General features: G+C 41.0%; 1 protein-coding gene and 1 long non-coding RNA gene across 5 annotated transcripts in view; one reads left to right on the top strand and one right to left on the bottom strand.

Moving 5' to 3' along the window:
* Positions 1 to 15,619, top strand: part of LOC148001546 (uncharacterized) — a 54,305-nt gene extending 38,686 nt beyond the window's left edge. For 2 of the 4 annotated variants that reach the window (XR_015635439.1, XR_015635443.1), the window contains one exon: positions 15,441 to 15,619. This is a non-coding gene — a long non-coding RNA (uncharacterized LOC148001546). Of the gene's footprint in view, positions 1 to 2,248; positions 2,354 to 11,336; positions 11,522 to 11,951; positions 12,557 to 15,440 lie in introns of those variants that run through there. The other 2 variants (XR_015635444.1, XR_015635440.1) reach the window with 2 other exon arrangements.
* The window catches only part of Cdh20 (cadherin 20), a 282,518-nt gene continuing 267,757 nt past the window's right edge, over positions 1,098 to 15,858 (bottom strand). Inside the window, 2 exon segments of the mRNA NM_001012748.2 lie at positions 1,098 to 2,697; positions 12,429 to 12,680. Of these exon segments, the coding sequence (NP_001012766.2) occupies positions 2,192 to 2,697; positions 12,429 to 12,680 (758 nt within the window). The 3' untranslated portion in view covers positions 1,098 to 2,191.

Raw genomic sequence — 15,858 nt, 5'->3', positions numbered from 1 at the left:
ATCACATCCCACTGGCTGCAAGACTCGCAGCTGCCTTCTTACATCTTTGACCTTCATACTTGTACATTTTTAAAATTTTTTTTGTTATTAGGGAAGAGTACTGACACCTCTGTGATGACAGGCTGGGCCTCAAATGGGATGATAATATAAATCTTCCAGAAGGGGGGAGGAGGAAGAATGAGAGGGAGGCAAGGGAGGAGGAAGAGGAGGAAGAGGGAGAGGAGAAAGAGGGCAGGAGGAAGAGAAGTAGAGAGAGATCGAGATCGAGAGCAAGAGAGAGAGAATATTATGTAATTGTCAAATGTGTCCTTGGGGTTGGGGATTTAGCTCAATGGTCAAACGCTTGCCTAGCAAGCACAAGGCCCTGGGTTCGGTCCCCAGCTCCCCCCCCCCCAAAAAAATGTGGTCCTTGCACCAGATGTATCATTATTACCTGGTAACTTGTTCCAATGACAAATTGTTCCACATGTATTGAGTCAGAAATTCTGTGGGTGAGATAGTTTAATGAGCCATCCGTTTGATTCTGATCCATGGCGAAATCTGACAGCCACTACTATAATCCAGATTATAATCCAGATAGTAATACGATGTCAAAGAGTGAGCTCTCTTCCAACTATGTTAACTCAGCACTTGTTAAATTTTTACATATATATATGTAAAAAGGATAGAGTTAGGCATATGCTGTGTACTACCTATTTTAATTACTATAAGGAATAAAGAAGGCCCCAGTCAACTGTGAACTCTTCTACAGTCAATGGGCTGATTTGTACTTGGTTTTGCAATGAAAGAAAACTGAAAACAATTCTATCCCACCTCTTTGTGGTCATACTCCTTCTCACAAAATTAAAAATACAAGCAAAATTCAGGATTGTGTCATTCATATTAAATGGTTCTTTGCCTTTTTTCAGAGACACAAGAGTGAAATTGTCATTAAAAAATTAACTTTGATCCATGATATTAAACTGGTCAGTTACCAAAATGGAACACACAGCCTCATGTTTCTCTGATGCTGCTTCTGTGTTATCAATCCCAGCAACCTGAGGTTAATTCAGGATCATAAAGCTCTTGCCAACAACAAAACAAACTCAAAGTACACCTTTCCTTCTATTTAGCTTTTATTAAAAGAAACCCTAAGGTACCGAGATGTAGTACATCATATTTATTAACAAAATTATTAACAAATATACAAAACTTTTACAGGTAATACTCTTACATCCATTCTTCTCTATAATACTGACTTTGTTCAAGTAGGTTATCTACAGTATGTAAACATCCCTTGGATTGACTTTATACAGATTAGGAAAGCCCTCAGACCCATGCTTTTATCAGATACTTCTTATTTGGCTTTCGTTTGTTGCATCTGGTCTCCACATTTGGCACACAGAAGAGACATCTACAGTGCAAAAGAGGCAGCTTTTCTGGTTTCCTTCTGACTTTTGCCAAGGCATGTAAAAGCTGATGCTGGATCAGCTATAATGCCAACTCTTGGTTCAGCTCTTAAACATGAACACAAGTCAATGTCTCTTCCTTCTCCCACCCTCCCCAACAATTCCCCATGCAAGGTCAAGAAAGTCTAAACCTTGTGTTGAAAGGGTTAAATAGTATACCACCCACCTTAGAACAAGCAAGATGATTTCACTGAGGAATACTTTTTTCAGTAGTGTGTGTGTGTGTGTGTGTGTGCGCGTACGCGTGCGCGCCCGCGCGTGTTGTTTTCTGCAGATCTGAGGATGCAGAGAAACAATCTGAAATGGGGAATACAGATAACATAGATTCTGGAGTAGGACTTGTTCTCTGCCTCCAGACCTTCACCTACTACCTCTGTAGGTTAACACTGGAGCCTTTTCTTGGTGGCAAAATGACAAAGGCCTTGGTGAATAGGAAAAACAGAGAAACAAACAAATAAACAAACAAAAAAGCCAAGCTTTAATACTTCAAACCTGTGAATACAGTGTCAAAAAGCAAATTAAAAAGATAATTGGGGATTCTGCCCTCTTCTTCTGGGTTTCCTTCTGATTATTTAATTTCGTCTAACCAAGTAAAGCTGATCCAGAGAGAGCTCTGTTGGGTCCACTCACTCCCATCCTCACTGTCCAGCACAATATTGCTCCTGTGGTGGCCGCGCCTCATGGACGAGAAGCAGCGTTTGAGAACGTCTGGATTTGGGTGCACCTTGGCCTCCGGGCTTCTGTCACCACAAGGGCGAGGGCCCCTCCGACGCCCCGTAGAGTTCTGCCAGTTTCCGGAAGCGAGGTCCCCAGTCCGTGAGGAAATCAAAGCTCTGCTCTGAGTCCGAGGTGGCTGACTGAAGCGAGCTGAGCGAGCCGGCCACGGAGCCGTCCCCCTCAAACATGTAGGTCTGCAGGGAATCGAAGGGCGGGGCCCACAGGTCCATGTCGGCCTCGTAGAGCTTGGCCAGCACGTAGCTGTGGACCGTGCTGCTGACCGCGCACGTCTGAGGCACGTAGCGGGAGAGGCTCTCGATCTCGGGGAGCATGTCCTGCCGCGTCTTCGGGGCGGCGCCCGCCTGCGCCTCGCGCGGGTTCCACATGGCGGCGATGTCGAAGGCCTCTGTGTCCTCTTCGCCTCCCCCCTCGTCGTCATAGCGCACAATGTTCTCGTGGATGTTCTCGTCGTCGTCGATGATGTAGGGTTGTTTTCGGTGGCGCCTCATGGACAGGATGAGCAGCACCAATACTGATGGGAACACAAAAGACCAGATGTGTCAGTGCCTAGGAGGACTTTATCAAGCCAGGGGACAAAGGAGGACTCAGATGGCACCCAGGACAGGTTTGGTATTACAAACGTCACTGAGTTGAGTTCAGGTCTGCCTGATCCTCGCTGTGAGTTGTTAGATTTCAGAGCTCAGTGGGGTAAAGGAGGCTCCATATTTCTTAGACTCCTAAGAAACGGCATAGTTTTACAGAAGCTTGCTGCTTTGAAATTGTGTGTAGACACACAATGAACCATTGCGAAATTGCGGCCTGCTGTAGAAGATATGCTGTGGGTCATCTGCTATAATCTCAAAATCTCATTAGGTGAAATTCTGCTTTTTTGCTTTAGCATCTTAATAGGATTCCACTATAAACACAAGCATATGTCTACAAATAATGAATGTAAACATTTAAGCTAAGTATGAGCTAAAGAAATTGTCTTTTATGCCTCCTTCAAAAACTAAGAGCATCGTGGGGAGCTTATCAGACTCCAGACCTACCAAGGCACTATGGACAGTTAATAGTTTCTGGAGTTCTCTTCAAGGTTTGGCTCTGGGTAGCGCAACCTCTTCCCAGTAGATGCTCATACTCAGGAGTATTTGGGAGCCCAAATTGGAGCACTTGTTTATTTATTTGAAAAAGGACACAAAGTTGGCAATGGGATAGATCTAGGAGGAGTTTAGGGGGTGAATGTTAAGATTTCTATAAATTCTCAAAAAAAAAACTAAATAGAAATACTTTTAAAAGCATAAATGAATGACTCTTTAGGCCCAGTCACCCCAGATTCCTCAAATGATCTTTAAATAGAGAGGTATTTGTAATTTTCTAGAGCCAGTGGTGGTCATGGGAGAGAAAGAATGAGCAGTGACATTTTATATGGTTCAATATGTTACCTGTTACCGAAGAGGTACCACATTGTTAGATATGCCCTTGAAGGTTTGGATAACATTTGATCCCAAGCAATGTTTTTTTTTTTTTTTTTTGCTAGGTGTGTTCACTGGGGTTTAAAGGAGATATAGAGATAATCCCATTGAACTGTTTATCTTTGTAACTGAAAACATTTTTTCAGGAAGTGTGTTGAGGTTTCAGCTATAGAGGTGCTATTGATTTCTCTCCTGGTGTGCTTTGTTACAGCTGGTGAGCAGTGACAGCTTGACAGCACTGCAAAATAAAGCCCAGTTCATTCAAGAGTGGTGGTGGTGGTGATAGTGGTGGTGATGGGGGTGGTGGAAGAGGAGGAGGAGGAGGATTGCCATCTGGGCAGTAAGAGAGTACAGACTAAGAGAGCTCAGAACAACATATTTAAAGTTCCTGAAGCACACGAATTATAGCTAATGATCCTAATATCTAATATTTTGTGAATAGACTTGCTTGGTAATAAAATACATACACAAAAAATAATGATATAATCTTGAATGTTTTTCTATGTGTAAAAATACGAGACATGGACAAGAACTGTGGAATTTCAGGAAAAGAGACTAATAGGATTCTAAGGAATTGAGGGGGAGGTTGAAACGTGGTGTGAAAGCCTGAAGCATGATTTATATTCAAAGTAACATAGGAAAATTGGTTTCTAAATAAGCATTCATATGTATGAGATACAGTTAACACTAAACATATATTTTAAAAAGCTCTTTGTTAAACAATGAGGAAACAATATTGAGTATAACAATTCTAACATAAACTTGTCCTGTGGACTAGCAGTATTAATGATATTAATGTTAACGCAAACCAGGCTATGATGAAGGCTTTCTTTGGGTCATGACTGTTGCTGATAAAGGACAAAGACAAGACTACTGAATTGTGCTGGAAATATTAAGAAAGAAGGTGACCGGTCATGTGATCTTAAAGTGGTAGGATGGGGTATTTGAAGATGTGGATGAAAGTGGAAAAAGTGTTAAGTGGCTGGGGGTGTGTGTGTGTGTATTTTTGGTTATTTGGCTGTCTGAGCATGAAGGATCATATAACATAGGAGTTTGAGGTTTGAGGCCAGTATGGGCAACAAAGCAAGACATCATCTTAAAAATCAAAAATAACTCCAGCCAGAGAAGGCAAAGCCTAACTGAATTTTCACCTCTTCTTCTTTCCCTCTAGATCCAATCCCCCAGTCTCCTTTCCAGCTCCATAGAAGACCACCTGCTGTAGCCTCCCTTCCTCTTTGTTCCTAACTCCATTGGAACTCATAGACCACTCCAGTCAGGGAAGCAAGTGGTCTAACTGCAGATTTTTACCTCCCCCTCCTCAAAAACCAGTCTTTCACACCCAGCTCAGTAGCAGATGTGGCCTCCCTTCCTTCCCTTTCCCCACCTCCAATGGCTCACACAGACCTTGCCTTCCAACATCCTTCCTCCCCTTCTTGCTTTATCCCACCCTCCACTCAAGCATGCATTCCATAGGACTGTAGTGCAATGCTGCCAGGGAAACAAGTAGACCAGCTAAGAGGGTCCACAAGCTTCAGGTCCCCAGTCTCCCTCTTCCCCAGATTCAATCCCATAATCTCATCTCCAGCTCTGTAGCAGACTACTTGCTGTAGCCTCTACACTTGCTGCCCTGATCCAGGGGATTAGACAGTTCCTGATGGGACACCCTACTATCCTCCTCCCTATGAACCACCTAGGCCTCACCCTCCTAGCCCATCACCATTTCTGTCAGCTCAAAATACTTTAGAAACATATTTTACCTGGAATTCCCACTGACCAAACATGTCAGGATTCCAGAAGAATTTCCTACCAGGCAACACAGAACCAACATAACCCCTAAGAAACAGAGAGGACAACAGAAAGCAAGGAAAGAAACACTACTCAATAAAGACAAGACCAGATATCAGCACCTAGAATTAAAGTCATCCCAAACCTAGATGCCTAGACCCTACTGCAAAAAAACACTGTCACAGCCAGAACAATATGTCTCCTAGTGGAGACTAGTTCCCAGCAATGCCACTACTGTATGGCCTTTATGAATATAATCCTTAGAGAAAAAGAAAATGAATAAATCCCTTAAATCCACAAAACCAAAAAACAATGGAAAGAAATAAATAAAAAAGTTCAAGTTCTGAAAATAGAAATAGAATCCAGAAAGTAAACCCAAACTGTGGGATATCTGGAAATGAAAAATGTAGGAATTTGAACAGAAATCTCGGAGGCAGACCTCACTCATAGAATATAAGTGATGGAAGAGAGAATCTCAGGCACTGAAAACATGATGGAAGAAATGGATAACTCAGCCAAAGAAAATATTAATCTTAAAAAAGTAAGCTGGCACAAAACATCCAGGCAAGCTGGAACAATAAGAACAGAGCAAATCTAAGAATAATAGAAATAGAGGAAGGAGAAGAAACATAGGACACAGGCACAGAAAAACAAAATCATAAAAACATCAAATCATAAAAACAAAATCATAGAAGAAAGTTTCCTTAATCTAAGGAAAGAGATGCCTATTAAGATACACTAAGGATATAGAACACCAAATAAATTCGATCAGAAAATAAATTCCTCTGAGTAAGTAATAATCAAAATATTAAATGACAGAACAAAGAATATTAAAAGCTGAAAGGGAAAAAGGCAGACCTATTAGAATAAAACTCAACTTCTCAATGAAATTATAAAAGCCAGAAGGTCATAGACTGATCATCTAAAAACTAAAGAGATAATAGATGCCAGTCCATACTACTATAACCAGAAAAATTTCCATCCCAAGAGATGGAGAAAATAAGACATTCCATGATAAAACCACCTTTGAGCATTATCTTTCTACAAATCCATCCCCCAAGAGAGTATTGAAAAGAAAACTTCGACATGAGGAGGTTGACACCCAAGAAAAAAAAAGAACAGAAACACACACACACACACACACACACACACACACACACACACACACACACCCCAACGACAACAATAAAATGGCAGGAACCAACAAAATATTGCTCATCAATATCTATCAACATCAGGGGTTTCAATTCTCCAACAAGCTGAGAAAGACTAACACAGTAGCTTTGTTTTTCTGCAACTAAGAAAACATTTCTTAACATCAAAGATTAATAGTACCTCAGGGGAAATGGGTAGAAAAAGATAATACAAGCAAATGGACTTCAAGATACAAGTTGTGTAGCCATTTTAGTATCTGACAAAATAGGGTTCAAACCAAAATTAATCAGAAGAGGTGGAGAAGGACACTACATATTTGTCAAAGGAGAAATCCACCTAGAGGATATTGCAGTTTTTAATGTCTTTAGACCAAACATAAGGGCACCGAAATTCATAAAAAGAAATACAACTCCAGCTTAAATCTCATGTCCCTCACAGATCTCTTGCCAGTAGACAGGTCATCCCGACAAAAACTGAACAGAGACCCGCTGGAGCTAACTGATGTCATAAGCCAATCTGACCTAACATATTTACAGAAAATTTCACCCAAACACAAAAGAATATACCTTCTTCTCAGCAGTTCAAGGAACTTTGTCCATATTCTGACACAAAGCCAATCTGAAAATATAATGTATATAATGAAATAACACCCTTCATCCTATCTGAACACCATGGATTAAAGGCGGACATCAAGAGGAGGAACAACAGAAAGCTCACAAACTCATGGGAACTGAGCAACTCACTACTGAAATAAAAGTCAAGACCCAAATCAAGAAATAAATTAAACATGTTCTATAACTGAATGAATACACAACATTCCCAAACTTATGGGACACATTGAAAGCAGTTATAAGAGGCAAGTTCATAGAACTAAGTGCCTATATAAACAAATGAAAAACTGAGGAGACCTTAAACTAGTGACTTAATTACACACATGGAAGCTCTAGAGAAAAAGGATGAAATTACACCCAAAAGAAGGAGAGGGCAAGAAATAATAAAACTCAAACCTGAAATCAATAAAAAAGGAAAAAAAAAAAGAAACCTTACATAGAGTCAATGAAACAGAGAAAATAAAGTGTTTTGAGAAAGTAAGATTGACAAATCCTTATCCAAACTAAAGGACACAGAAAACACCTAAATTAGAGATTAAATGAGATGCATAAAACGGACACTGAAAAAAAATTCAGAGAATTACGGTGACAGACCTCAAAAACCTGTACAACAGATTGGAAAACTTAAACATAATTTTCCTGATACAACCACTTACCAAAGTTAAACCAAGACCTGATAAGCAGTGTAAACAGACCTGTAACTGTTAGTAAAATAAAAACAGTATTTAAAAGCCTCCAAACCAAAAAAGCCCAAAGCCAGATGGTTTTAGTGTAGAATTGTGCAAGACTTTCAAAAAAGAGCTAAGGTCAATACTCCTCAAATTATTGCACAAAATGGACACAAAAGGAACGTTGCCTAATTAGTTTTACAAGTCCATAGCTACCCTGACCTCAAACCACATAAATACCAAAGAATTTCAGATCAATTTCCCTTATGAACATAGATGCAAAAATTCTCAGTAAAATTCTTGCAAACTGAATCCAAAGACATATCAAAAAGACCATATACCATGATTGAGTGGGCTCTCAGGAATGGTTCAGTATATATAAATCCACGTTATCCACATATAAGTAAAACTGAAAGCCAAAACCACATGATCATCTCATTAGATGTAGAAAAGGCCTCTGACAAAAATCAACACCCCTTCATGATAAAATGTTCTGGAGTGACTAGAAATTTGAGAGACATACTTTATAATAAAGGCAATTTATTCACACTTTTATAATCTCATTGAGAAGTTGTATGTCCCATAGCCCACATAAAAATAAATGGAAAGGAACTTAAAGCAATTCCATTAAAATCAGGGACAAGACAAAATTGTCTTGTTTCTATCTACCTAATCAATATAATACTTGAAGCCTTAGCTTCAGCAGTAAGACAACTGAAGGAGGTCAAGGGGATACAAATTAGAAAGGGAGAAGTCAAAGTACTTTTGTCTGCAAATTATATATAATTATAATATTAAATATATAATATATGTTATAATATATTATATATTAGCTATATATTAATAAAATATCTATCCCTAAGAATGCCACCTGAAACCCCTACAGCTGAGAAGCACTTTGAGCAGTGTTGCTGGATAAGTAGCCTTTCTATACAGAGATGACAAATGTACAGAGAGAAAAATCAAAGGAACTACCTTCACAAAGCCTTTACAGTAGGTTTAAATAATATAAAATATATTCTGGGTAACTCAAACCAAACAAGTGGAAGACTTGTATGATGAATATATTGTCATTGAAGAAAGAAACCAAAGAAGACAGCAGAAGATGGAAAGATATTCTATGCTCATGGGTAGGTACTCATGGGTAGGTAGAATTAATATTGTAAAAATGGCCATCTGACCAAAAGCAATCTACAGAGTCAGTGCGATCACCATCTAAGTTCCAGCATAATTCTTCACAGATCTTCATGCCTACACAGAGCCTTCGCCCGATGCACTAAATGTCATTTGTTCAGAAGTTGCTCTGCATGCTACCAAAGGAGAAAAGTAAGCATCAACTCTTCACTCCACAATTTACGTCCTTGCAGAAAGATATGCTAGTGCAATGCTGGCACAAAATCTGTAGAAATAATCTGCCAATATCTTATTTAACCTGAGGTCCACTCCAGGAGATGGAGCCCCAACCTAACACGGCTTCAGTGACTAAGAAACAGACTAGGTAGACAGCCCGGTGACGTAGGGTAAAGCCAAATGCTACTGTTCTACTAAAAGAATGTAGCAATAAAACAAACCCTGAAGACATTCTGCTCTGCTCAGATCAGTGCCTTACTCAGGCACCATTAGTGAAGATTCTCCTTGGAGCAGATGTGAACCAATACAGAGACCCCAGCCAGGCAATGTACAGAGTGTGAGAGGCCTTGGAACACTTAGCCTTAAATGGGATCTATCAAATTCCTCTTCACAGGGCTGGGGGAACTTGGAGGAAGAGTGGGCAGAAAGTGTAAGAGTCACAGAGGACGGAGGACACCAGGATAACAAGCTCCTCTAAGCCAACACTCCCAAAGCTCGTACACTCTCCCAAGAGACTGAGGCAGCACGTACAGGGCCTGATGGGTTTGCACCAGTTAGAGTGAAAGGAGAAGTGGACACAGGCCTTCATCTCCAACACGAAGCAATCTGCAATCGATATTTAATTCTGCAAGGGACACACTCTATTCTCATGAGTGGACAACATGCCCAGCAGAAAACAAACTCAGCAACATGTATGAAGTTTCCTTGTCTTGCAAGGTCATGCCAAGGCTTTAAAAATTTTTTATTTTCTCTTTTTCATTTTATTTTCTATTTTGTCTGTCTGTCTGTCTGTCTGTCTGACATTACCCTACAGATCACTTGAGTTTAAATTATGGCTTCTATTTTGTGTTTTTATGGGTATCCTGGGTGTGGGAATAAGCATGTCTTTGTGTATATATCTGTTTTTTCCCTGCCTTTTCAAGTTTTATTGTATTCCAATGGTTTTTTTTTGTTTTTATCTTACTATATTTTATTATTATCTCCCAAATCTTATTTTCTACTGTGAGACAGAAAGAGAGGATCTGGATAGGAGAGGAGGTGGGGAGGACAGGGATGAGCAGAGGGAGCAGAAAACACAGTAAAAAATATCTTATATGCAAAAAAAAATCTATTTTTAATGAAACAAAACCCACAAAACCATTGAAGAGAGAATGCTGGTGGATATGTAGGATTAGACAGTGTGTAGAACTAGTCATCTCTTGAAAATCAAAGATTGATATGAACCTTATTTTTTACATAAAATGTTATAAATAATGAGCATTAAATTATGCTTTCAAATTAGGTCTTCAAAAAAAGAGTTAGGTTCAGGTAAGGAATTGACAAAATGAACAGGTTTAATTTTCTACCTTTGTGTGTGTGTGTTTGTCTGTGTGTGTGGTTTGTCTGTATGTGTACAAGTCAGCCTCAACATAAATGTTAGAGTTGTGTGAATTGTGTAATTTGGGTTGTGCTCTCTTAGAAGTAAGTGGGCAAGTGTGCGACTCAGGGTATGACACCTTAGCTTCTGAGACTTCTTATTCTGTGAGGTTGAAAAAACGGGTCTCGGCTTACAAATTAGGTTATCTCTTGCACAGCACTCTGAGCCAGTGTCTTTAAATCAGTTTTTCTGTAATGGTGGCTCTTTGTGGACCAGGATGAACCTACGGCACTTCTCAAAGATAGAAGTCAGGAGAGCCTGCCTGGAAATTTCTCCTACAAGCAAATAACTTCAAAGGGAAAAAAACAGCTTTTCTTGTTCTGCACTCAAGGTCTCCCAGTGCCACCTTATGGACACACTAGGAATTGCAGGGGGATTTTATTTGGTCCAGGTAATGACCAGGAGTCATATAACTCTGGTCTCTGTCTCTGTCGTATTCCTTAATTGTAAGTAAGACAGAGCACTCAAAATACAATGAAAGTTTACATTATAAACTTTGAGTTTATAATGAGGAGTGCATTCCAAAGGCCTATGTAGAAAGAAAATGCAATGTTGATATTTTCAACAATGAATTTCTTTATCTTGTATGGCTGTCAGTCACTTGGTGTTTAGGTAAACGAGGAACCAAGGGTACATATGGATTACAACATAAATTACCATGCTTTATATTTTTCCCTGTATAAAGTTACTGAAACTTCATTTTCTCTCTGTAGGACTTGTTCTGTAGGCCAGGATGCCTGGAGCATGTAATAGTCCTCCCACCGCGTGCCGTTGATGCCGGAATCGCAGTGTATCGCTGTGGCATTTCATGCGTATTGGATATTAGCATTGTCCCTGACGCTTGCTTTTCTCTAAGTAAGGAGAATGTGCAGTGGTTGAGCTCAGTAGCAGAGTGAAGGTGAGACACACCTGTGGATGCTCTCTGGGATTTCCCAGATGCCTTAGGTGTTTGCTTTTGAGTGTCTATTTAGAGGACACTGCAGTGAAGCTTGTGGGCACTGGAGAGTGGGTGCCGAAAGAAGAGGGGAGACTCACGTATGACCTTTTATTTATCACCCCTCCCCCTTGGTTCCTCGGCAGAGGCAAAGAGGCTCTGTTTATTCAGTGCTGTTTGTCAGATGCCCACAGTGTCTGACATGACCTCTGTGCCACAGGCGGATTATTCCCAGGGATCCATGTGGTTCACACCACTGCTCCTTTCAGGTCTCAGCTCAGAGTTCTACTTCCCTATGAGGGCCTTGTAGACCACCCAGTTTGCCGCATTGCAGTGGTGCCTGTCCCAGTCCCCTTCTTGTCAGGATACACAGACTGTATCTCTTTCCTCCCAGGAACACTTGGCTACCTGTAGTCTGTAGGCATGAGGACCCAGAAGAGTGGCACCGAGGAAGGCTGAGCAGTGTGTGGCCTGCCAGTCCTGGCTCTGCCTCTGACATTAGGCTTTGGGCTTGTGACTTAGTTGTGAAATGGATATGAAGAAGTGAGTATCCGCTTCCGTGTTATTTTGGTTCTATCATGCCAGTGCGAACTTGCATCATGTGAAGTAAACTATGGAGGCCATAGTGCATCTGTCTTCCAATCACTGTGCCTAGTATGGTGTGCAGTGTACAACAGATACTTGATAAACTTGCCGAAGAGGCCTTGAGGGAAGATACTGCCTTCGACTTACACACTTTCCCCCAGGCTTTGCTCTTTTGAAGTAAGCTTGGGAGAAGAAGACCAGTCTTGAGTATCTAAGATAGGGGGTTAACTGCTCATGTCTCCAAGCACGTGAACCCCCACCTCCCGGAAGAGAGCCACCAACTCACCTAAGAGAACAAAGACGCAGGCCAGGATGGCGATGAGGGCACCCCGACTCAAACTGACTGGGAGCATATATGCCTCTGGGCTGCAGGACATGACGTGGCCATCGTCACTGCAGCTGCACACTTGAATGGTAAGTGTGCCGGTGCTGCTGAGGACCGGCTGGCCGCTGTCTGCTATGAGGATGGGCAGGTAGAAGACGCTCTGCTCCTGCTGTCGGAAGCCGGACCTCCTGGTCAGAATGCGAGCGGTATTATCTGAAGGAGGAAGGCATTTTGGAGTTAAAAAAAAGAGGAGAGAAATTCTTGGATCGAAGCAAGCAGGGACAGGGTAGGGGAAGGAGAGAGGTCACAAGGCGAGCGCTGCTGCAGCCAAGTCTATAGGTTTGGCTCAGCACTTAGGTTTGAACATCAAGACTTTCATTTGCTTTCAGGCAAAAGCCGGAGGCCTAGGAAAGAAGCCTTTTTGTGAGATACTGTCTTACCCTTTGTGACATAAAGTGCCTGGGGTGAACTGACAGCCTTCAGATCTAACAAATGTTCCCAGGGAAAACTTGACAGAAATGAACAGTCCCTGGCGATCTGTGATCCGTTTGCTCAGCACCTTGCTGAAGCCTGTGTTGCTTTCTGCCTCCAGCAGAGGAGAGACAAGGAGCCCATGGGACTGGTCCAGATTGCTTATGTTTGCTATTTGGGCTGGAATTCGTGTCTTTTGATATTTTCTTTTATGCCTCTCACTTGGCCTCACCAACTTCCTGAAGAACCCGCTCATTTTCAGAAGCTTATGCAGACCCATGCTTACATGACACAGCTTGTGGACTGAGTTTAGGCAGTTAATATGAATTTGGTGAATTCTATTCTTTCAAGTTTTAAATTTTATTTTATGCACATGGTGGTTTGCCTGCATGCATATTTGTACACCACTTGTGTGCCTGGTGCCTGCAGAGGCCAGAAGAGGGCAGCGGAACTCGAGGAATTAGAGTCACACATGATTGTGACTGTCATCTGGATGGTTGGAATTGAACCTTTGCTCTGGAAGAACAGCGACTGCTGAGTCGCCTTTTCAGCCTTGGTAAAAGTTGTTGTTTTTCATTCTATTTAAAAAGTGAAAACTTTAGTTAGGAGATAATAATAATAATAATAATAATAATAATAATATGAGGTATTCAGTGAGGTTTCAGTATATTTTTTCATTTTATAATGATCAACTTAAGGCATGTAGGCAAACCCTTTTGTATGTGAGGTATTTATTTGTGTGTATAAGTTTGTTTGTGTGTACATGGATGTTCACATATGTGTGTGCAGCCCATAGATCGATGTGGGGTGTTTTCCTTGCTCTATTCTTTATGTTTGTACGATAGAGTCTTTCACTGAATCTGGACATTTCGTTTCCAGTTTGGACAGACTGGCCAGTGAGCTTTGAAAATCCACCTGTTTCCCTCCACTGAGAGCTAAGCTTAGAGACATGCACTGCCGCGCCTGGCTTTTACAAGTGTGGTAGGCATCGGAACTCAGGTCCTCATGCTTGTGCCGTAAGCATTCACTGACTAAACCGCACCCCCAGCCTACCCACTATCTTAAACGCTTCTCATTTCTCTATAATCAGAACATTAGAAAGTCATCTGTAGCTATTTGGACTTTGCATTACCGCTGAGTAAATACTCCCATGCAGCAGAACATAATCCTCCTTTAGCTAACTGATTAGATGTGTTTCTCAGAGCTCACTGTGTGGGCAGGTATAGTGATGTTGATATTTTCCAAATACTATATATTTTACATGTAAGAATTTTTAAATTTATATTTTTAAGTTACCGGGAATGGCTTTGAGTTATAAAGCAGATTTTTTTTTTTTTTGTAACCTTGTGATCATTTCAGCAGATGAACAATTTGAGAGATGTGGTAGGATACATAAGCAGTAACTCATAACGCTCAAATCAAGCTGGGTATGGTAGCACATGGTGCCTGTAATCCTGAAGCCAGGGCAGGGGGCTGAGGCCAAGAGGGACAGAAAGTTCTAGACTAGCTGGGGCTACATAGTAGGCCCTGCTAGAGAAACCAACAAAATAAAACATCCAGACCAACAAGGAGTTAATGCCATTAACAGAAGAATTTCTGGGGATGCATCACATGAAGTAGAATTTCACAACACAGTGGTCATCACTATTTCTGGTTCTCCCTCCCTTCTTGAATGTAATTAAGGTCTATATTTTCCTTTTCATTACAATCTGTTGCGATGCTGATCGACTCCACACCTCTACAGTGACAGAATTAAAGCCTTGGTTAATTACAGTTTCTTTATTGTCACTAACTAGTAGGAAAGGGGCATTTGAACTCTGGCTTCTCATACTCTAAGCATGCACTCCTTTCCTGGTGCTATCCAACTGCATGTTTAGTTTCCTAGCATTAGTGGTGCGTTAGCTGCTTTTATGTCTGCTTTACAGAAGCTAGACTCATTTTTGGAAGAGGAAACTTTAATTGAGAAAATGGTCCTCCCAGATTGGCCTGTGGAGCAATTTTCTTGGTTGATAATTGATGTGGTAGGGGTCAGCACACTGGGCTGTGGGTGCTGGGTGCTTTAAGAAAGCATGCTCTCAGCCCACAGAGGGCGAGCTAGCAGGCAGTGTCTCTCTATGGCCTGTGTTACAGTTCCTGCCTTGAGGTCCTGTCTCATTTCCTGATCTGAGAGTTGTGGATGAAATAAAGTCTTTGCTCACCAAGTTCTTTTGGTTACGGTGCTTTATCACTGCAGTAGAAACCCTAAGACAGAGGTCAATACTTGTTCAGACAGTGATCATTGTTTCTTGCTTTGACAAGGGGTTACTTTCTTATTGTTTTCTTCTCAGTGCAAAATGATAGCATCAGTTATTAGTTTGAGGATTTATTCACCTACTTACCATGCAGCCTCCCCCACCCAGCCTGACAGCTAACTACTGTTACTTATCCTTTATAATTTTATTTTTTAAATCAATTTCTTTCAACAAAACGTGTATTTATTTATCTATTTTTGCTTTAATTTAGCCTAGATCATAAGGATTTTAAGAAAGGCTGACATAGAGCTGAAACATCATCATCATCATCATCATAACCATCAGCGGCAGCAGCAGCAGCAGCAGCAGCAACAACCGAAACCCCACCTGTACCTTCATATTACATGGCCATTTGGAATGTTTTCATTAAAAGTGATAATTAGAGCTTTAGTAACTTTTTTGGAAGGAGAATTATTTTTAAAGGTGGCAGTTCTGTTGTGTGTGTGTGTGTGTGTGCCTGTGCCTGTGCGTGTGTGTGTGTGCGTGTGTGTGTGTGTGTGTGTGTGTGTGTGTGTGTGTGTGTGTTATAGTCGCCAAATAAAGAAAAGATGAGAAAATGGGTTCTGAAACTTTAAATTATTCTACACATACAATCCATCCCATGTTCTGAGACTGAGAAAGAGAAGCTA

This window comes from Rattus norvegicus, chromosome 13, assembly GCF_021556685.1.
Source record: "Rattus norvegicus strain SHRSP/BbbUtx chromosome 13, alternate assembly SHRSP_T2T, whole genome shotgun sequence".
In the NCBI taxonomy this organism is placed as follows: Eukaryota; Metazoa; Chordata; class Mammalia; order Rodentia; family Muridae; genus Rattus; species Rattus norvegicus.
The sequence above is the reverse complement of the archived record's forward strand: the minus strand, read 5'-3'. Positions and strand labels throughout refer to the sequence as shown.